The following is a 24,576-nucleotide window of genomic DNA, read 5'->3' as shown; positions in this document are numbered from 1 at the left end:
ACCCTAGAGAAACTAGAAGAGCTAACACGATGTCTCTGTGTTGAAGCACCATCTCTTGCGATTGTGCTAGTATTAACCACTCGTCGATGTAATTCAAAATGCGAATGCCCTGGAGTCGTAATGGAGCCAGTGCTGCATCCATGCATTTTGTGTATGTGCGGGGTGTCAAGGCTAGACCGAATGGAAGAACCCGAAATTGGTACGCTTTGCCTTCAGATCGATCGTGACGAACCAATCATGATGTTGAATTTGCGACACGACCATCTTGACAGTTAACATCTTGAGCGCTTTGACTGTACGGTTTAAGCCTTGAAGATCTAAGATTGGACGCACCCCCCCAATCTTAGATCTTTGGACGCACCCCCCCATCCTTCTTTGGAACCAGGAAGTATCTGCTGTAATAGACTCTCTCTCTGGAATAGAAACATGTTCTATGGCCTCTTCGCTCAGAAGAGTTTGTAGCTCTTGTGACAGTACATGCATCAGCTCCGGTCTCACGGAAGTGGAGACCACGCCGTTGAAACGCGGAGGACGACAAATAAATTGGATTCTGTGTCCTATTTGTACTGTGCTTAATACCCACGCAGAAATGCCTGGCAGAAGTTTCCACGCTGCCAGACTCTCTGAGAGTGGTATCAATTTTAACACTTCCTTTTGAGGGGATGTTAGATGTTCCGTGTCCTGACAACATCTAACATTTCGCTGGAAACCGCTGCCCCCCGAAGCACCAGAGGCAGCAGAGATGGAGAGGTTTTGTGGGGGTAACGAGAGGGGGCAGTAAGATGTTGTAAGCGCCCCGTCCCGCGGGGGGGGTACCATCAGGACTTCCTCTGTTTATTGATGATAGTCCTGAGGTCTGGCCTGGGAGGTTGTTGAGTGTGGCGAGCCGGTCCCCAATCTTTGCGAGGGGGAGCGCGGTTCGCCACACTCTGCTTTTTAACATCCCTAGCTTTTGAAGGACCGGGGAGAGGTTGGGTGGCCGATGGCCCCTCCCCTTGAGTGAGGCGAGGAAGGACTTGGACAAAAGCTTCCTCATGCTTTTTAACCTCTCTGAACCTGGTGACGACTGTGTTGATGGAGTCGCCAAACAGGCCAGAGGGTGAAACTGGGGAGTCTAGTAGAAAGACGCGGCCTTTATCTTTTATTCCAGTTAGATAAAGCCACAGGTGCCACTCCGTGCTAACCAGCGCCGACATTGAACGGCCGATTGCACGGGCCGTTTGCTTGGTAGTACGGAGAGACAGATCTGTGGCTCTACGCAGTTCAGTGAACGCTTCCTCATTGATGGTACTGCCCGCACTCAAATCCTTCAACAGGTCAGCCTGGTACGCCTGTAACACTGCCATAGTGTGCAGCACAGCACCAGCCTGACCTGCAGCTTGATAAGCTTTTCCCACGAGCGCCGAAGTTGTTCTACATGGCTTTGTGGGGAGGGTAGGTCTCTTTAACGAAGATGCTGAACAAGGCGAGAGATAGCCCGCGAGCGTCTCTTCAACCTGCGGCATTTCCTTATACCCCCGCGACTTCGCACCCACGATAGTCAAAAAATTTGACGTCGAGGACACAAAGACGCGAGAAGTATATGGTTTACTCCATGACTTTGATAGTTTGTCATGGAGGTCCTCGAAGAAGGAGAGAGACTGGTGTTTTGGTCCCTCTCCCCTGCCACCGGACAGAAACCTATCCTCTAGCTTAGATTGTTTGGGGGTCTCTTGTTCGCGTGGCCAGTCAAGCTGTAACCTGGCCACCGCGCGAGTAACCACCTCGAGCAATTCCTCGACAGATTTATTTTCACTAGAGGAACGCTCAGAGGTAGGCTCCTCGTAGTCTGTAGAACCAAGAGATATATCATCGCCCCCCGCGTGAACTGAAGAAGCACCGGGCACGCTTCGAGATCACGCGATGGTAATGTGAGTTTTGATGCACACATGCACAGAATGGCCTTTGAAGACAAAAGACCTGACGATGCACCTGTGGCTCATCTATTTATAGCCTCGTGTCGCGGGTGCACGCCGATGATGTCACCGACCGAGACTATTAATACCTCTGGGTCAGTTCTATTGATGTGTTACACACAATATTCACAGCTGGTCACGATTAAAGACGTTCCCAATGCGCTAAGCAGCACAGCATCGATTGTAGCTTTTGAAAGGGAACAGAATTTATTTAAACCAGTAATCTTTTGTAACTTTACAAAAGTGTTTACTATCTCTGTTGATCAATTAAATGTGTCCTTGCTAAATAAAAATATTAATTTCTTTGAAAAACAAAAACAAAAATCTTACTGATGCCAAACTTTTGAACATAATACTGTTTCTAGCATGTCTCTCAGAAGATTTTTAGCATGGTAATGAATATGACAATGTCAATGTATTTGGTCTTGGCAGAAAATATCTGCTATGATGCTGCTGCCGCTGATGTTGCTGCTTCTACAGAGTATATGAACAGAGTATAGGAACTTGCCACTGCCAATACATACACCAATACGCTGCTGTGAGCATGTACACATGTAAGACAAACTGCTTCAGCACATGTATGATATAAAAATTACCCATAGCAGATCTTTAAAGGTGGAGCTGGGGGAGGTGGAGGGTTTCAGGGGACCTCTGAAAGTGCACTGCAATCTGACTGCTATAGTGAACGCTAACCAGCTATTTAAATGTTGAGCAGCAAGGTCATTGGCTGCAGATGTGACATGAACCAATCAGCTTGTGCCATGAAGGTAAATATGTAAATATAATCAGTTTGCATTTAAGACCCATCAGCCAGCGCCATCTAGAGTTTCATTATAAAACTTGTTTATTTATTTATAAACTTGTTTAAGTATTTTCCCTTAATAAATACTTTTTTTCATGAACAGTTGGAGGACTTGTCACAGGCTGCAAAACAACATTTTCAGTTTTCCTCCCATGAAGCCCTCCCTACACTATACCAGTTATAACTTTATTAAGGTATTAGATTTCTTTTTCATTAGTGTATTATTTTTAATGCACCGGAATCACATGCACAAATCTATTTAGTCCATTCCTATATTCCTCTGTAATATGAGCCTTGTATGTGATCATAATAACATAACTTTACACATAAAAAAGCCTATAATTTCAATGATCCACTGATGTCAGTTCAGTGTTAAAACAGCTCTACTCACCAGCCTGCTCTGTGCTCACGGTGATATTGGCAAGCTGTCTCATGGATCTTCCCAAGCCTGACACTCCATTCAGAGCCTCGATTTGGAATGTGTAGTTGGCATGTGCCACAAAGTCCTGGACCACCACAGAGGTGCTTGCGAGGCCTGTGGGTCTGGGTACGAAGCGCACATTGCTGTTGCATGGCTCACAGGCCTGTCCATCAGCTCCACATCGAATGCATAAGACGTTATAGGTTATATCCTTCCGACCACCTGTGTCACTGGGCGGAGTCCACTCCAGGAAGAGGGCGGTCTCATTGATGTTAAAAACCAAATTTCGAGGAGGTGAGGGCGGTCCTGAAAGGAGAGACACCTGACACATTAGCAACCATAATTGTCATGCTGGGAGAAATCCATCTGTGAGAGGGGGGAAAAAAATGCCTATTTGTGCAAAATATTATGCAGATTAACAGTTTTTAACTTTTTCCCCCTCTCTCAAAAATGTGCTTATGCTTTAACTAATGAATCCCTCTAATGCCTTAAAAATCATGCGAGAGCTTTTGTCATCTCTCTTTCCCACCCTCCCTCTGGTTTAGCTGATATACAAATGTCTCTGCTCTAGTACCCTGGTTCTGTTTCCTATAGAACCCCGGCTCAGAGCCAGGTAGAGGGAAGTCTGCGTTTATCTTCTGTTTCCCAGACTCAGCTAATGATGATAATGAGAATATGTCCTAGACATGATTATCATAGTTAATGATAATTGCACCCACTCGTGAATAACAAGGAAGCAATTATTCCTCCTCTCCTGTTTTTAATGCAGATTGCTGCTGGTGAGGAAAAGATTGAGTTTGGTGAATAATTCGAGTAAGCACTATGATGGGAGGGAGGGAGGGGAGGGGAGTAGAGGGGAGGAGAGGGGAGGGGGGGATGAGAGGAGGATGATGAATCAGAAGACTGAAATAAGAGAAATTCTGATCAATAGAATCAGAAACAATAGAGGAAGAATAAACAGAAAAGAGAACGAGAATGATGAGATAATTAGAGTGATCTGACATGATCTGTGTCTTTCTTGTTTTGCACTGATACTCATCTTTACCTTTTTGAAATCTTATTTTCCCTATTTATTTCTCTTCTGGGTAACTGAAACCGGTGCCATGAAAACTTTCACCCATCTTGTATCACATCGCAGGCTTGTTCTCTCTCATTTCATACGACCACAGCTGGAGTCATCCTGTGTCTCAGTTATAGATGGTATAGAAAATAACATGAGAAATTTCCCTTGATCTTTTGACATATAAAAGGTATTTGTACCATTAAAACATCCTCCTCATTATAACAAAAAAAACATTTATCTAATCAAGCTCCAAAAACAGCTTGTTTTGAATTGTGGGATTTGTGATGTCACACAGGCGAAAACATATGCTGCTTCCAAAGCAAGACATCGACGGATAGATCATCACACCATAGGACCCGCCCACTGGCATTCAGTCGCTTAATGGCTGACATTTTCCTACACTGGATGTTAACGCGACAAAAGCAAATACAGCCCATTATAATGACTGACGCTGTCCACACTGGCTTCAGTATACAGGTACGAGTTCAGTTTCTGACATGCTTGAGTCTGTCGACAACAGCACAAATGAAAGAGTGCAAGAATACTTGCTTTGATACATCCCGTTTAAACAGTTCATTTGTGTCTCTGCACAGACTTCAGAAGGATCCCAGTGTCGGAAACAAGTGGATGGTTTATATTAACGACATCCCTGATCGCGTCGGAGGATTGCATGTTTGTTCGGAGCATTTGACTGCAGATTTTTTTTTACTTGTTGCAAAATTCAGTACATTCACTGATATTCATAACAAGAATGCTCTTGCTTGTGTCAAATTTCTTAAATATTATTTGTCTATTTAAACTATCTGTGTTTTTAAAATGCTGTAACCACTTTTGAAATTCAAATGTGTAGTAAAAAAAAAAAAACGATAAGAATGGGCTGACTAACGTGTACAGGCCATGGTGGGAGGGTCCTTGCTGGATCTGTAGTAGCTCTTCTCGCAGTGACACTGTGGCGAACCATCGGAGTGGCTGGAACTGTGCGGAGGGCACTTTGAACATTTGATGTTTCCTGCAAAGGCTTTGTAGAACCCAGGTCTGCAGGCTGTGTGGAAAACATAAGAGAAAAGTTAAGGTGGTGCATTCCAGGGTTTAATGAAAGTACAAACAGACATATCTGATTAGGGCTGTCAATCAAAAACATTTTACTGAAATTAATTGCCAATTATTTAATCAAATGAATCACAATTATTCGCATTTATCAATATTTGCTGTATACTGTATATACACCCCCCCACCCCCCCACTCCCACTCCCCACTCCCCACTCCCCATACCCTTACTCAATGAATGAAATTGATCAAAAGTGACAGTAAAGACATCTATAATGTTAGAAATGATTTCCATTTCAAATTAAATATTTTTAACAGTATATCTTTTTTTTTATTTTACATTACATTATATTTATCAACCGTGAAAAATAAATATCATGGTTTCCACAAAAAATATAAAGCAGCACAACTATTTTTAACATTGATAATAATAAAAATGTTCAATAAAAATGCAAATCTTCACATATTAGAACGAAGAAGACTGGGATAATGGCTGCTGAAAATTCAGCTTTGCCATCACAGTAATAAATTACGTTTTAAAATATATAAAAATTGAAAACAGACATTTTAAATGGTAAAAATATTTCACAATATTACTGTTTAATTGTATTTTTGATCAAATAAATGAGGCCTTGGTAAAAAAAAAAAAAAAACTTCTTTCAAAAATCGTACAGACTCCAAACTTTTAAATGGTGGTGTATAACAACGCTTTGCAATCATGTTCACACAAGACACACAAAACCACGGGTATATTTGGTTCACAATCACAAATCACAAATCGCACGGGTATATTTGTGGCATTAGCCAACAATGCATTGTATGGGTCAAAATTATCGATTTTTCTTTTATGCCAAAAATCATTAGGATATTAAGTAAAGATCATGTTCCATGAAGAAATTTTGTAAATTTCCTACCGTATATAAAAAATAAATAAATAAAACATTTATTTATGTGAGTGAATGCAGCATAATCGCGAACACAAATGGACAACTTTAAAGGCGAATTTCTCAAGATTTCTCAACACCCTCAGATTCGAGATTTTCAAATAGTTGTATCTCGGCCAAATATGTCCTATCCTAACAAACCATACATCAATGGAAAGCTTATTTATTCAGCTTTCAGATGATGTATCACAATTTATAAAAATGGACCCATATGACTGGTTTTGTTGTAGGGTCACATTTTAGCATTCCATCTATGTGAAATTAATTGTCTTTTTATCTGAAATATTATATTGTATATTTTATTTATATAAATATTATATTACTTTAAATTGATGCTCAAAATACACATGCAGATGAATAACCCTAAATACAACCAATTACAATATGGACACGTGAGGCAGATAAAATGTGAGGTGATGTTTTCAATCTGTCTGTCTCCATGGAACTGCTATCTTAAGAGAGACATTAAAAGCTTCTCCTTCTCCCTCTGTCTCCCTCCAGTGTGCAGCCTAACTCATTTGATCTTTTATATGCTCCAAACCATAGCAGTTCTTAAACACTCCCTGTCTTGGACTTAGACTCCACACTAAAAGACCCGCCAAGGCCCAGGAGAGCAGCCAGACGAGACTGAGTTAAGTGGTACACACACAAGCACACATACTTACACACATCATAAATGTAAGATAGCAGATCTCTTTCTGAAGTCTCTCTCTCTCTCACACACACACACACACACACACACACACACTAGTTTTACTTTTATTTAAATTTACTCCTCAGAGGTTAGTAATTCTCTACAGCCACAACATTACAGGCATTGATCTGTTTCTCTCTGACTCCAGACACCTTCTCCAGTAACAGGGCCATTCCCAGAGAGCTTCGAAGCTTTCCCAGCAGCCTTTTGTCCTTATTGTGATGCAGAGAAACAAGGTCTGTGCGCAGGACCTCTGTTAGCATCTTTTAAAATCGGTAAAGGCGTTTGGCAGTGTTCCTAGCAAGGAAAACAACTCCAATGTATAAATCATTAATGGGTTGTTCTTACTTTTATTTAGATCTGTTGTAAACAAAGTCAACTTCTATTTTACGGAAATGGAGAGCATATGTTATGGAAGCACAAATTCGACAAGTACTCAAACAAATTAGCCACCATCCAGATCTGAGAATGTTTATAAAGGAAGGAAAGAAAAAAGGGATTTGCTCTTTCAGGATTTGCTCATTAAAGTCATTGGAAATGCTAATTGTATAGTCTAGTTTAGTTTGTGCCAACCCTTGGTTTTAGGCACGATTGAGAGTGGTTCAGCTTTGAGCGGTTTTCATCGCCATAGTAACTTACACTCCACAGCTAACCTGCCCCGGGGCAGGTTATGTTCTGAGTAAGAGATCTCAAACCGAAATTGGACCAATCAGCTGTAAGCAAAGTGACACATGTCTGATGTAAAAAAAAAAAAGCCACTCCCCTAGATTATCTTGCTCCAAATTAAAGGTCACCATAGTAACAGATTTTTAAAGACAAAATTGTCTAGCAATAATTATTTATTATAATTATTTTATATGATTTATACATTATTTATATTATTATTATATCCCTAATCCATTAGACATGAACAATTTTAGTTTAACAATTATTTTTAAGCATTTAGTTAAATGAATAATATACAATATAAATAAGATTTGGAATCAATAGATAAAGCTTTTCAAAAAATGACTAAATGTGAACTTACATATTCCAGTCTCTGTATGCCTAATATAATCAACTATATAAACTAACTTCACAAGTTTCTTCTTGCTGTGTAAATGTATTTATGTACTTCATATTCTTCCATCTCGTTATCTTCGGCAGAAGAGAGAGATGAATGTTGCTGATTCTCTTGCAAGAAGTGAATTGCAGTTTTGTTAAGTTTCAAGGCATGTGATTGGCTGTTCACTACTGAAGTCACACTTTCATGTGCACGCGCTCCATGAATTCAGGATCAAAACCTGAGTTGACAGAGAAAGTTGATGATCAACGTCATGGTACAAACAAAGCCTGAATTGGTTTGGCTTTTTCAATTTTAAACTAATCCTGTAACCCTGAAATTAAACATTTCATTTGTTCCCTATAATGTCTGACAGTGAGAACACATTCTCCATACGTCACAGGAGATTTTTTTTCATAAGTCATAAAAACATTTCCATAACAGTGTCTTGTCCACCACATCTCAAGTAATGTATTGTGTTTAGACGTTTTGTAATACAATGCCCGACTCCTTTGTCTTGTTAAGGCTAATTTCACAGCTAGCTTTTTATGATCCCAAACAAACACAACTAAAATATACGTTTTTTTCATAATTTGCCAAAAAAAAAAAAAAAAAAAAAAATACAAAAAAAAAATTCTAACAAGTAATATTTACCTTGAATTTGTAATCTAAAGCATGCTCTCCACTGACACTATCTTCTTGGTAAATAGGTATAGTAACTTTTGAAAAAAAAAAAAAACATTTTATGGGAAAAATGATTTGATGTGGTGGAAATTATGCCACAACTGTAGGGCAATCATTTTTTAACTATAACATTTTTAAACATGTTATAATTATTTTTTTAATGGTCAATGGTCAAATAATAAAATATATACAGACATATATACAGACATATAACAAAAAGAGAATAATAATATTGCAAACTTAAAAAAAAAAACATAAAAAAATAAATCAACCCCTGGGATATAAGTATCCAAAAAAAAATAAAAAATAAAAATAAAAATCCAAAGTTGAAGAAACATCTATTTATATTTATTTATTATTTACCAGTATTGCTCCAGCTATTTATGCTTTTACTATCTGACCCGAACCACAAGTATTGACATTTTTACAAGGCCCATAGCCGCTCTAATTAGGCCGACAGAGGAAGTAGATCTGCCTCAGTGAAGTGAAGACCAGTGATACCAAGAACGGTACGATTCTGCAGCATTTACCTTTCCCCAGAGGATTCACAGGCAGCCATGCTGCAGAACGGTTCAGCTCTCAATATCAAAGGATGCAAAGCAGGATGAGGCAGCGCTGGAGGCAGGCGTGATAACAAAGTGGTCGTTTAGATCTAGGAAATTAGTTCAATTTTAATTTGCTCACATTGTAAAATGACTCCCGGTGTGGCTCTTTGTGGAGCTTGTAATTTCACAGGGGGAGAGAAAATAACATTGGTATGGGTGCACTGGGAAAAAAAAAAAAAAAACAAAAAGAAAAAACATAAAAACAATACTACATTCACCTTTAATTAAGCTTCATTTTCAGTACAGTTCATTTGGGTTTTTTTTTTCAAATGATTTCTGTTGTTTTTGGAACAATTAAGACTCATTTATATACCACAGTCTCCACTGAATTTCAGGTGCTAAAACAGTAGTTTCTTAGACTTAGGCGATTTGATTTCGTCCTGCAGCTCAGGCTGGAAACCTGTAAATGTTTCAATCCTGCGTCCGTTACTGCGGGGACCAATCACAAACTGACTTATCCACCTGGCGCGCTATTGGCTCTCGCACAACCGTCAATCCAATTCCTTTTAACCTCTCGATGATGCTCAATGGCTTCTTTAGTTTAGCAAACAAATCGCTTGAGTGGGTGTAAATACCACTCACTTTCATGTTTTGTTCACATTGCTCGATGCCATTGCTGCTTCTGCAAACCGCTGATCAATGCTACAAACCAACACGTTTGTTGACACGTTTCCTGCCTGGAGTTTTCGCATCGCTCAGCAAAGTACATCACCTGGATCTCTGGTCTGGTTGAAGGACTATCCAATTGCGTACAGAGTCATTTGAACTATGCCTGTTGATTACGCCTCTTGGGCTGTAGAAAATACAGAGCTTTAACTACTATACAGTAGTTTCTGCTACTTTCACCTCAAAGCAAGCCAATACCTTCTAAAAAGCCAATTAAATACAACCCTCAGTGCCAGTTAATGGACTCCGTAATGGCTATGTCAATATGAATATATATATTTCCCCCTCAGACAGACATGTATTGAGTATCAGCTGACATACTGTCTGAGCAGGGAGTTAGAACAGCAGGGAGATGAACAGGAGACAGTAATTTAGAAAATTGATCCAATTCCCTGCAGCCACGCTTTAAACTTTTCTAGAAAATGGCCGTGGCTTTGGGAACGAACCTCAGGAAAGTTGTTCGGTTGCCTGACCTACAGTTCAGGTTTTGCCTAATGGTTATGTAGTGCATAATAACAACATCGAGGAGGTTTAGGTGGTCCATTTGAAAGAAAGTGAAGGGTTTTATTATTCTGAGTGTGTCTGAATTGTTACAATGACAGACAGCGTAGAGAGTAAGTCGCTCTCTCTCTCTCCCCCAGCAATCATCACATCTCAACGGCACTTTTCTTGCCCCCGAGGACAAGACCTTTATGACAGGAAGACAAGAGAGTGTCTGTGTGGAAGATATAGTTCTAGAGATTCTTTCTCTCCTCTTCTCTCTTCGTCTTTTCTCTGTGTCTCTTTTTCTCCTTTTCGATGACAGTTTTGGGGCATTTTCCAGCGCCGCTGTGTTTGTGTGTATGAGGTGTAAGGGTAGGAGGACACGGGAACTAAGAGAAAGAATTTTAGGGGAGAGAGAGAGAGAGAGGAAGAGATGTAGTCCCACAGGTAAACAATTTCATCTTTAGCACAGGGGACTGCTGGTAAAAAATGTAATTATGATTTGGTATTCGGTTTAAAATTCTCATTCGCCTTTAATGAATGTTCTCAGAGCTAGTGACCTGACGGTGCAATGCAGTCTAGGCCTCATCATCTCTCTTTTCTTTCTCTCTCTCTTGCCTTTTCTTGGTCCCTTTATCTCTTTCCTTCATTCTCTCTCTTTGTCCCTCCATCCGCCCACCTCCCTCTCTGTATTTCTGTACTCTCTGTTGACAGTCTATCTGGGTATGGAAATAGGCAATGGAGATTGCCTCCAGCAGTATGTCAGTCCCCAGTGGAGGAAATAGACCCATGATAGCACAATTACTTAATACACAAAAAAAGCTGAAAATAATAGCTTTGGTGTGTGACGGAAAACAAATCGGAGAGCTTTGATAGCAAAAAAAAAAGAAAAATTCAATCAGAGGTCCATTTCGGGCAGCCCCGGATCCTGCTGATTCCACTAATTTGTGTTATTCCCCACCCTCAGCATTTAGATATACAAATCCTACTGAATGGTCTTCCTGAATGCTAATCATAACTGTCAGTTAGCAGTTGGCAAACAAAGGGTAGAGTGACAGATTGCTGGAATATACTCAATGCTTCCTCACATGACAGTTTTACAAAACGTAGAGTATTAAGAGTCATTATTCAATTTGGAAAGGCAGTCTATAATAGACTGCTAAATGTGCTGCCGTCCTCCGACTCGCTGCCCGAAGCGAATATTGAACAAAGAATTATAAGCATTGAGTTTTAGGACAAATGATTCATTTTTAATCTCCGGTTGGTATTTAAATGTTATGAATGTGATTTTCTACCTCTGCGAGGGAAGAAGCGTGTGTATTTTCTGCCTTATGCGGAGCAATAGCCCTTATTGAGCGGAAGAGGAATTCTGCTTTCCATTTATCTGTGTCAATTTGATGTACATTTAACTGGCTGCTAATGCAGCAGTTGCAGTTTTGGTTCTATATGAAATGTTACTGTGGAGTTGTTGATATAGCAATCTTTCTCTATCAACATGTGCTACTGAGGAAGACACTTAACCCTGGGTTGCTCCAGGGGGGCTATATGACTGCAAACAGTTTACTCAGTAGTACCATAGGGTGGAATGATATATAGGGCCCTATCTTGCACCCAGCGCAATTGACTTTGTACACCGACGCATGTGTCATTCCTATTTTGCACCCGCGCACAGCGGACTTTTCCCTCCACAGACGCACGTCGGTTAACTAAGAAATACACTTGCGCTCCCCGGGGCGGTTCAGCCCAAAGAGGAGGCGTGTTCCGGCGCAAACGTTTCCTGGTGCTATTTTTCAAGTTTAGAAAACAATTCCACCACTGACCAGGAAAAACCTAGTTTAAAGTCAGTGGCGCGTTGCGCATGTTATTATATGCTATTTTAAGGGCGCATGCTTGGCCATAATCAATGTAGCGTGTGCACAACGTGCATACACTTCGATTCTCTCATCTACACAGAAGCAGCAGTTTTCATTTTTGCAAATCATACATTATTACGATAGATAGATAGATAGATAGATAGATAGATAGATAGATAGATAGATAGATAGATAGATACACAATTTATTATAAAAGCATACATCTAGCTTACACATTTACCCAAATTATCATACGCCTGTTTAACCGAAGTTAATTTGGGTGTGTTTCTCCATCCCCAACGTCACTTCTCTGTGTTTTACGGCCCTGACGAGAACGTCGGTCTCCTCGGCTGTGAACCGCTCCTGTCGTGCGCCTGGCAAATCTGCCGTTATAATAGGAATCCGCTATAGAACAAGCGCGCCTGCTCTTAAAGGGAATGCGAGATGACGTTCTGATTGGTTTATTTCACGTTACGCCCAAACCACACCTATGAATAACGAAGCTACTTCAGACCAACCCATTTTAGATTTGCGTCGGGCGCAAAAGTCATTTGTCCCGCCGGGAAAATAGCAACAGCGCCCAAGACCCGCCCACAAAGTTACTTGCGTTTCGCGCTTGATACTTGCGTTTCAGATCGTTAAAATAGGGCCCATAGACCTATAACATAATAGAGTTATGTGTCAAACGGTAGAGATTATGCTACAGTACAAATAACATTTATTCCATAGCATGTCTGCAGCAAAAAAAGTAATAATCAGCAGTAATAATAAATAATTAAAAATACTAAATTAAAAATAAATTAAAATAATAAAGAAATAATAATAATAATAAAAAAAAAGCATAAACACAAAACATTAGCAAAAAGTGTAGACAAAACTTGATTTTAAAGGGAGCAAATACATGTTGGCATATCATGCCACACTGCATCCCATAGATACAGTATAACAGCAGGTTGTTTACGGTTGACAAGTAACATCACAACTTGCATAATATATTAAAATAAATTAGAAATAGAATCCAATTATCTGTTGTGCAACCCATGTTTATTATTGCTTTGAGTACTGTCTGTAATTTGAGTTATGAATCTCTTTTTGTACTGATGCCAAAGTTATTAATCTATAATGCATTAATGTGTGGATTGTCTATCAAGTAAAAAAGGATCAATCCATGATGAAAAATAGACATTGCTGAGTGTTTTTGGAAAATATGGTTCGACACTTAGAAATACATTTACACAACTTTTTATTAATTCATGATTACTATAACGGTGGCTGTAGTAGTGCACGACGAAGAGGGAAATAACAGTATTTCATCAAGGAAAGCAAGAGAACACAGGATACTAGAGGGTAAGATACTAGAACTAAGGGTATAAATACACAGAGATAACAAGGTGAAATCAGAAACTATAGAAACTAACTAGTAAACAGAACTCATGTGTCTCCCTCATCTACTTTGCGATCTGATCAACCAAAACACATCTTAATACCAGGTGTAAACAGGGGCTAAAGGAGGTGAACAAGGAGTCTCGGTCATACACTATCCAATGCAATGGGAGAATATACAGGAGGAACCGATGCCACATCCTTCCTGTTGCAGAGCCCCCTCCATCATGGCTTAACCCCGAGAACATTGGCTCTCAAAACACCACTACACATACAAAGGACTTTGATCTCTCAATATCACACACCACAAACTCTCCATCCACAACCAGAATCCACACAAAGTAGTCCCCCACTAAGGTCAGTTACGCACCTTACAGAACACGGCCAGGTCGCATCTGTAAGCCGAATCCATGGTATGAACAGTGAGCTTTTTGGCACTGATTTAATTGACACTTTGGTTCTTATTTTGAATGCCTGTTAAATGTGTTTATTATGGTATTTTCCATTTTGTCAGTATCATTTTCTTGTCAATGTTTTTTCCTCATTCATACAGAGATCACTGTGAGATCTGTTATCGTTCAGTTATTCACTGCAATGGATAAATTGTTATAACAGAAGTCATTCTATCATAGTTCTATCAAGATAATGTCATACCCTATAGCATTGTTCATTGTTAAGTATGTTTATTTCTTTTGATAGGAGATAAATGTGATAAATGATCCGTACAGAAGTGCAATATGATTTGTGTATTCTAATATGCTGCTCTCTAAAAGTGTTGGGCTTTTTAAGAACGTCCTTGTCCCTTCAGTGTGAATGTGCTAGGAACACACAAGAGCTATGTGACGTGTCGTGTTTGCGACACAAGCTCTGTTAATAAATCATCATCGGCTTCACATGTGGTGGCCAGAGTTCATTTATGGAACGTACAAAATAAAATAACTAGCAAACAGAACTCATGAAAAGCAGCACAGGAACAGAATGAAAAGGAAACCAAAACAGACCAAGACCTTTACAATTACTAGGAAATATTTTTGCAGAGCAAAACTAAGAACATTTATATTCCCTATAGCAATTTGCATGCATTTTAAAAATGCTTCCATTACTTTACACAAATGTTAAAATGGCCTGATATAGGTTTGCATCTTTTTAAATTATTATTATTTTTTTATTTATTTTTATTTTAGTTTTCAATATCATTGTGTAGATCACCATGTATTTAAAAAAATTTTTGATTTAATTTCCAGCAACTGGATTGTATTGTATTTCCAGCAGGTCTTGTTTGTTAACATTAGTTAATGAATTAACTAACATGAACAATGAGCAACTTATTTTTACAGCATTTATTAATCTTTGTTAATGTTAGGGGAGAGCCGGGACGATTGAAATGCGGGACGGATGAAACACTGAGATTTCCTTGAAAACCACTCACATGACGTGAGTCAAATTTCGTCAAATTTCGTTAGCACGTACAGCACGCAATGCCTACCATACCTGCGAAAACATTTCTTCTTTACGTCGTGCCATTTTGGAGTTAAAGCCGCAAAGCTGGTTTTGAGTGCTGTAAGTGAATTCTTTCGTGCGGTACTTTTTTTGGACTGACAAGTTGAATTTATTGTTTCATGTGCTATTGTAATGATAATACGGCAGGTGTATTAGTACTGCAACACACCCTTAAGTGTGCATTATCAGAGTTTTTTAGTTTAAGGGCAAAAGAGGTTTAAATGACAGGAGGCGCTGTCGGGACAGTTGAAACGAGTGTTTCAACCATCCCGACCGCACCTCCTGCCAGTTAAACCTGGTCATAGCCTATACTGTTCATAGATTCATATACTGTTCTTAGACTTGTGTTTCTTTTAATGCAAATTCATTTTCAATTACGCAACACATATTATCTCTTTAATAATCATCAATTGTCCAATCTTCAATCAATTTCATTTATTGTCTTCTGGTTGACCTTGCTTTCTTCATTTTAACAGGCTATTCAACTAGCAAACACTCAATATGACTCAAGGAAGAAATGTAAAAAAAATAATTGTGAACGGATTTGTCTGTCTTCGTCAAAATAGCCCATTAGAAAGATTACAAAATGCGCATAGGCTTATCGCCTATTGTTTGTTGGGCGACAGAACAAAAATGGTTAATATGAACCTTTAAATAAAAATAAATTACAAAATATGTTTGTAACAATATGTACATAAGTTACTTGTCAGGTTGTTCACAAAAATAAGCATTAGATGAATAGTTGCCGTTTAAACTGTTATGTTTCATCCGTCCCACCCCTGTGTTTCAACCGTCCCGCTCAGGCGGGACGATTGAAACAAAGCACAACTCCCGTTCAAAGTCAAATTTTACTTAAATCATTGTATATATACCGAATAACACATGATACTAAGAGAACACATATGTGAGTTGTTAATCACAAAAAAATAAAAAATCTATCTGTAACCTTATCTTAGAAAACGACATTTATCTGAAAAGTGTTTCAACTGTCCCGGCTCTCCCCTACTGTGAATTCAGACATACTTGTTTTGTCACATACTGTTTTTGACCTACTATATAGCAAGGAAGTATCCGATTTTGGATGAAGTCTAGGGAAGTACAAGACATGACCACATAAGGTCAAGGAAGTCACATGACAAGAAACCAGGGCCAAAACTTCAGAATAAAAAACATGAAACATGACCATGAAACAAAACCCAAAACTAAACGTGACATTCATGTTAGTTCACAGTGCATCAACTAATGTAACAAATACAACTTTTGATCTTAGAGTTAGGTTAGGTTAGATTAATAAATGCTTTAGAAGTATTGATTATGTTAATTCATGTTAACAAATGAAACCTTATTGCAAAGTATACTTTATATACCATCAGCCTGATATAAAATGACTTAATGGGCCCTATCTTGCACCCAGCGCAATTTACTTTGTACACCGACGCATGTATCATTCGTGTTTTGCACCCGCGCACAGCGGACTTTTCCCTCCACAGACGCACGTCGGTAAATTAGGAAATGAATTTGCGCTCCCGTGCAAACGTTCCCTGGTGCTAGTTTGCAGGTTTAGAAAACATTGAAAACGTTGCGCATGTTATTCATATGCTATTTTAAGGGCGCATGCTTGGCCATAATCAATGTAGCGTGTGCACAACGCGCATGCACTTTGCTAATCTCATCTACACACAGACGCAGCAATTCTCATTTTTTTAAAACCATACATTAATACACGGAACAATATTAACACACAAGGGAAATCATTTTTGTGTCCATGAAGATGTGAAAAAATAGGCATAAATCTAGCTTACACATTTACCCAAATTATTATACGCCTGTTTAACCGAAGCTAATTTGGGTGGGTTTCTCCCATCCCCATACAATGTATTTTACGGCCCTGGCGAGAACGTCGGTCTCCTCGGCTGTGAACCGCTCCTGGTGTGCGCCTGGCAAATCCGCCGTTATAATAGCAATCTGCCATGGAACAAGCGCGCCTGCTCTTAAAGGGAATGTGAGATGTCGCTCTGATTGGTTTATTTCACGTTACACCCAAACCACACCTATGAATAATGAAGCTACTTCAGACCAACCCATTTTAGATTTGCGTCGGGCGCAAGAGTTATTTATCCCGCCGGTATAATAGCAACAGCGCCCAAGAACCGCCCACAAAGTTACTTGCGTTTCGCACTTGATACTTGCGTTTCAGGGGCCGTATTCACAAAGCATTTTATCTTACCACTAGGAGTACTCCTAAATCGCACTAAAAGATTTTAGCTAGGAGTTTTCTCTTAAAAGTTATTCACAACGCCTTTCAGACCTACTCTTAATAAAGAAAAATGACAACTCCTAAACTAAGAGTGAGTCTTCGTTGCTATGGATGACGTCATTACTCATGCACGAGCTTGACTGAAGTGACCACCTTGATTGGCTGATGATTGTAACGCGGGAATGATTCCAAACACCTCCCCTACGATGATGATTGACAGGTGACAGGTCTGAGAATGCATGCGCTACACAAGTAGTGCGAAGGACGGAAGATGATGAATAACTGAATAAATAGCCTAAATGAATAAAGAGTAAGGAAAAACAAATAGCCTAGTAGCCTAATGAAACATATGGATTGATGCAATATCTTTGCAACATTATTGAATTAATCTGTCACTATATGCCTCTGCCTACGTTTGCAAAGAGAAGAACATTTTAATTTGATTCACAATGAAACGTTACAATTAGTTTACATGCAATGAGTAGCCTAGTTTTGCTTGTTGTTGGTGGCGTTATTGCATCCCTAGTTATGCCTACAATGCAAAATTGTTCCCTCGCGATTGGAAGCTCCTGTAGCCGCTGTATACGCATTTCAAAACATCGCAACGTGAAATGCCACAAAAAGCGGTTTGTGAATAGGTCTTAGTGAGTTAGGAGTCCTCTCGACTTCTTTTAAGCTGTCCCAGGCTTAGGTGCTACTTTTAGGGCTAAAATGCTTCGTGAATTACTCTTAGTCAAAAAAATTAGGAGTCCTAAAGTTACGAGTGACACGCCCATTATTTTTAGGAGTTGCTCCTAAATTCGCCAGTTAGGAGCTACTTTTAGCCTTAAAATTCTTTGTGAATATGGCCCCTGGTCGTTAAAATAGGGCCCAATGGCTTTAATGTGTATGAATGGATGAAAAAAAGTAAATCTTCAAACTACAATGGCCACATCCACAATTCTCTGAAACCACATTTGACAGATGCTGATGGACAATGCTCTTGTACTCCTTCAGCTCATAAACATGTCTTCGCCCTTTCTCTAAATTTGTATTCTGCTTTCTCCTTGGTTCCTCCTTTTCTACCTCACTCTCTTCCTCTGTCCCTCTTCTCCTCTTCTACCACCCTCACCCCACTCACCTCCCATCAAGCATAGCTTTCTTTTTCTCTCACCGCCTTTCTCCTTCCATCATTAAACTTTAAGCTCTCATTGTTTTTTCAGCCCTTTTTGACCATGAGTCCATTTTTTTTCTGAGTGGAATAAAGGAGAGGAAAAACAAAGTTAATGAATTCATAATGAGAAGCACCGAGGCTGGAGGTGACACAGGGGGAAAATACTTCCCTCCCCCTGATTGATGATCATAAAAGCACATTCAAATAAACCAAACAGAGTGATTTATTTCCTACTGTGTAAGACCTCAGCCACTGGCCTATACAGGAAACGTATTTGACAGACACCGAGAGACAAAGCGCTCGACTGCAGCCATCAGTTAAGGCTTAACTGCAGGGTCCTTAGGCTGCCGTGGATGGACATTTGCTTTTGACAGTTCAAGGAAGTGTCCGGTCATATGGGAGAGCCAAGACAGCTTCAGGGGTTTGAAAGATGGATACACACAAGCCATGGGAATATAAGTGCACTTAAGAATGTATGACAGGGTAAACGGCGACCTGATGCATACCCTAGGTAATCTACATTGCTTAGCAGTCTCCACCAATTAGTTTCATTATCTTAGTGGCCATCCTATGACCTAGTAATAAAAGTGCTATTCCAGAGAGAAAAAAACTCTACAGCGCAAAGTTCACCCATCTGACAAGCTTAATTAACATGTAACAGGCTTAATGAGCTCCTCTACACATACTGGCATTCAATCGATTTGGATTCAATTATCATTTATGGTGCAATCAAATCTAAGCCTGCTTAGAGAGTGTAATAGGTTCTTAATTGAGAATGATAGTATTATGCATTGAGCATTTTAACTTTATGCTGTTAAGAAATTTAAAGGCACCATTAGACATGTAGAAATTAGCAAAATACAACTTAAAATAAAATAAATCTGAATGTGTGAGCATCTTGACGTTTGGTCTCGACACAATATTGCACTGTAATGTCAGCTTGTTTTGTGTCTTGTGGTTGCTTGGGGTGAACTTTTACACAGCTATGATATTTGATGCTGTTCCCTAAACACGGTACATTATCTCTCCAGTATACTGAATTCTGCATTACTGTATTTTTAGAGAAATGACATCCTAACTGTGGATAATGAGATGTATAATTGTTGTATAAATTTGCAGACTTGTCTGAATGGCCCCAGGTTTCAAGCCCGGTGCTCAGTACGCTTTACTGCAGGGCTCAATCCATAGAGAACAAGGAGAGAAACAAGATGAGGATAGCAACTGAAATGAGTCCAAACAAATATCTCTTCCTGATGATCTGTAAGGTTCTTTCTGAAAAAAATAAATAATAATTGAATAAATGAAACAGAAATGTTTACCTCTAAGCACAGCAAGCTTGAGATATTCCTAGATGTTCAACCTCTTGTATGTTGACTGTTTTAATTTAGTTGGAAGCAAGAAAAAGTGGTTAGAGTCTCTGGATCGTCCACACAGAAGGTGGCGTTAATGCGTGAGATTTAGTCAAATCCGCCAATAAACTGAAGATGATGTAGAAGAATCTGACTAAAAAGCCTACATGTAAACATCTCAATCGATCCAATTGAGCTTGATTTAAATGACCATCTTCATCAGATTGAAAGGGGTGGTGTACACCTGAAATAATCCAATCAACAAGTAACAACAATAAAAAAAAAAAAAAAAAAAAACTACAACATGTAAACACCTGAATCATATTCAAAAATACCTTGTGCACGTGCACAGTGCCATGACACCTATGTTTACATATAGTAAGTTTTACGCCATACGAACGTGCATATGTTTATTTAGGTCTTACGAACTGGGCAGTGGATGAGCAGAACATTTACTAAATATTATTTCTTAAAAAAGCTCTTTTCACATATTTATCATCTTTATTTTAGATTTGTCAAGGCAAAAACAACGCAGTAGCTCCAATGAGATTATCACAGTGTCTTTCTCCAGTTCTGAATGGGGCAACTGGACACTACACACACGCTGAAATTTGTGATTGCAACATTAACGATTTATACAAACCGAAATCTGATTTTCATTCCGATTGACAAAAAATAGTGCTTGTAAACATACCTAGTGTTTTTGTAAATGCTGGGAAACAGTGGCACTCTCTCAGCATCCAAATATGCCTACTTCCCTAATCCCTACTGTCATTCAATCATACCTTTAGCAACCAAACAAATGTGTAAAACTTTTCTCTCTATTTAAATTCCCCCTGCAGTCAATAATTGTATCCCTTAAAACTCATCTTATATCACCAAAATTACATATTTCAAAGTATTAGTAACATATTTGTTTCCTTGAAAAAAAAAAAGAAAGTCTTCATTCCTTAAAATAGTTTTAATGTAACTCTACACCCTTGCCTCATTTAGTATATGCCATTCAATGAAAATGCCAATTAGCCCCGCCTCCACTCACTCACACCAGCTCAGAGATCCACTCGTTGACGATCACACTTTGACTTGATTGATTACAAGGTAGTTTGTGACGTCAGAAACACCAGCGATTTCAAAGCGCAATTTTGAGACGGTCTTTGGTTCACTACAGTTTTAAGGAGAAAATACTCAGCAATGGTGGTGACTAATGGTTTGTCTTAAAGCACATTAAAAACAACACATAGACATTTAAACAACATTAAAAGCTTGGCTTTCACCACAGAAGGACTTTAACATGTTTAAAAACAGAAACAAAAACAAAATATAAATAATGTTGTTGTCCATTATTTTAAAAATAGAGCCAAAGAGCAACTGTTATAGGCCTATGCTAACAGAGAAAGAAGAACGTGTACCCTCTTAACACCAAATCCATATCCACAGTCTTAAAATGAAGAACGTGTACCCTCTTAACACCAAATCCATATCCACAGTCTTAAAATGTTTTTGTGAATTAAGGGCCTGTCTGATGGATGGACAGGTGTAAAAATAATCCCAAGTGCCCACAGGCAGAACGTATAATAAATACAGTCTTAATGACAATTATGAACTAGAGTCTGGATGACTACTTAAAAGTCAGCAACGTGTGTAAATGAGAGAGAAGTGGAGTGATTTTGCCCAGGTAATGCTGGGTACACACCAAAAGATAATCGGGCTGATTTTGGGCCGATTTCCCCCCTTCCGACAATCCTAGCTATGTCCCGATTATCTTGATGGTTTAACAGATTATTTTATCAGATTTTCCCTTGGTGTGAGGTGTGTTAAGAGTGTCCGAACCTGCTCGGAAGAATGTCGGAGCCGCTCCGATCGCGAATCGTAAATATTAAACATGTTTAATATTTACGATCAGAAATCCTGATGTGTGGGGGGAACCCCGAGGACAAACGCGCGCACGCTCTGGAGATTATCACGTGAAACAAAACAATATCCAATCAGAAAGCGAGATGATGGAAGACACGGTCATTCTCTCTCTCTCTCACACACACACACACACACACACACACACACACACACACACACACTTGCAGGAAGCTTAATGTTAAGATTTAGTATTCATAAGTGTACATTTCGAGGAAACAAGCCTTTGTTTTTCATTTTAAGTGCAGAAATTTTACAATACCTAAACACAATTGGGTTTGAAAAATAAGAAAGCTGCAAAGTGCGTTTCAATCTGTAAATATTTTCAAATTTTTGTTTAACTTTTAAGTTTGTCACTGTTTATGTATTTGTCTTTTTATGTTTGTTTATCGGCTTTACTCTTTGTACCCCCCTGACTGTAATTGTAATTCTTAAAATCAAAAAAAAAGAAAAAAAAAGATAAAAAAAAAAAAGAAGATGCTGAGTGTTAAGGGTTCAGTGAGGTTCTATAGACTAGAGGGATTAAATAACTTTTTCTAAAGAGACAATAAATCCAATAAAGAATAAATAAAGACAATAAAGAATGAATATATTTCTGTATAAAAGGTTATATACAATGGTAGGTACAATGGTTTTTTCACGTGAATTTTCTGTGAAAATCATTCCAAACACTATCGCAATTTCTTCCTGCATGTTGTCCGTCATGCTTATTCTGAAGTCTCACGATATTTTGCGAGATTTCCTGTGTTCACAGTCGAGACTCTGGTTGAAAATCTGTTTGTGTGTGGTGTGCTGTCTTTGTCACATCATGGCACACCACACACTATAGGAGCAAAACGCTTAAATCTAGGATTTTTTTGTCCTCATGTTTGTGGTCTGTCACATTTTGAAAATCTTATAAGATGTCAAAAATCTTTTGGTGTGTACCCAGCATAAAGGTATATGAGAAGAGAGGGAGGCAGACATAGAGATGGGAATGCCTCTAAACGTAATCATTTCAAAACGATGAACTGCCACTCAAAGGAGGAGAGAGAGGGGGGTAATTGGGTGTCATTTGCAAGTAATTATGTGAATCTGAATGTGTGAACTCAAATGTGTGCAGATTTCCTCATTAACAATTGTCTCTGAAAGTGAAGAGCTCACGGATTCAGCATTGTCTTTGTGGTTTATAATCTTTTAAGCAAGATCTAAGAGCCCTCAACCATGCTAAATACCACACATGAGGTACTGTAATGTGTTCTCTCACTTCCTTTGTTACTATAAATGTCTCTTAAAGGGCAGAACTGGCTCATCATTTGTAGTGGGATGCGAGCATGCCAAAAAAAGAACAAACAAATAAATAAACTTCAACTATTTATTTATAAATTATTGATGATAACAATAAGACCATGGTGGGGATATGCCTACTGCAAGTCTATCATCACATATGTATGGGCTATTGATGATTTGCTGCTTAAAGGGACACTCCACCCATTTGCATTAAGCTTTGCATTGTTAGAAACCCAGTCATACTATTGAATGGTCGTGCAACACTCTCTCATTTTCCCCTGAGACGGGAGAAATCCGTTATTTACCTTTTACACTTCCTCCTACAATGACGCAAAAATCGTCATTTTGCCTCATTGTAGGAGGAAGTGTAAGAGGGGGGGATTTCTGTTGAGACTACAGACACTCGTTCCTCATCTTTCCCAGGGGGCGGGACCCGCTCACGCTACAGACCTATTACAGATCAGTGGGTGGGACTTTACTCTCTGAAACTGAAAGCAATATCCTCCATCTTGTTTGAAGCTAAGCTAACAGGCGCTGTGGAGACAGATGTAAAGTTATGACAATAGCGGAGGAGAGTACTCAAATATGATATAGAAGAAGAGGATTTCGGAAGTCTGATGCTTGAATCAGGTGTTTGTGGCTACCTTTACAAGCCGCATTATAGCGAAGAGCAGCCGAGGCAGAAGACCTGCCTGCCGCGGACGAGGAGCCCGGACTGACTCGAGTTAGGGCGGACTGGTGGCGCCGGTGATCTCACTATGCAACTCATAGACTGTAAGATGCAACTACGAACACAGAGATAGAGTTCGTCTGCGGCAAAGAATTTCAACGATGACAATTTCTCCTGGACGAAATCTCTGAATCAGACGAGGACACGGACGTTTGTGTTGAGAACATCCAGGTACCATGCAATAATTCACCTTTTCGAAAGAAATACAAACGAGGAGTAATGAGTTCGCCAACTAACTAGACATTTTGTGTGAATGTGAAATGAATTTCAAGCTCTGGTGGTAGCTAGCCTTGTAGACGGAAGAGTGATTTCTGGATTAGTGGGAGTGGCTTGCGGAGCTGTGCAATGTGGTGCATTGTGGGAGTTGTTGTCTTTCATACAAATGCGTCTTGAAGTTATTTTTTGTCTTTCCTCGGTCACGAAGGCACCAAATTCAAAATTTATTTTACATTTCGACTACATATATGACCCACTTTAAATAAAAAACAATGTTCAAATGGGTGGAATGCCCCTTTAATGATTCAAATTAGTCAATTGCATATTTCAATATCTGCTAAGAAAACCCCACAAATGAAGAACATTTAAGAGATTACACCATTATGGCAGACAACTGAATATATATATTTTATATTTCCATATTATTAAACATAAGTCCACAGTATATTTTTATACCATTTGTGGTATTTTCAGTGGTATTTTCAGTTTTACCATCTTGTGTCAAAGGTGCCACAAAATGTTACTGTAAATTTTTAACACATTATATAT

The 24,576-nt window shown here is 39.0% G+C and overlaps 1 protein-coding gene across 3 annotated transcripts in view; it reads right to left on the bottom strand.

Moving 5' to 3' along the window:
- epha6 (eph receptor A6) overlaps positions 1–24,576 on the bottom strand; it is a 155,398-nt gene that overhangs the window by 31,778 nt on the left and 99,044 nt on the right. For all 3 annotated transcript variants that reach the window (XM_084392953.1, XM_084392954.1, XM_084392955.1), the window contains exons 4-5: positions 5,128–5,283; positions 3,149–3,484 (exon numbers count right to left, since the gene is read on the bottom strand). In XM_084392953.1, coding sequence (XP_084249079.1) covers positions 3,149–3,484; positions 5,128–5,283 — 492 coding nt within the window. The remainder of the gene's footprint in view (positions 1–3,148; positions 3,485–5,127; positions 5,284–24,576) is intronic.

This window comes from Rutilus rutilus (assembly GCF_951802725.1).
Source record: "Rutilus rutilus genome assembly, chromosome: 2".
Lineage (NCBI taxonomy): Eukaryota > Metazoa > Chordata > Actinopteri > Cypriniformes > Leuciscidae > Rutilus > Rutilus rutilus.
The sequence above is the reverse complement of the archived record's forward strand: the minus strand, read 5'-3'. Positions and strand labels throughout refer to the sequence as shown.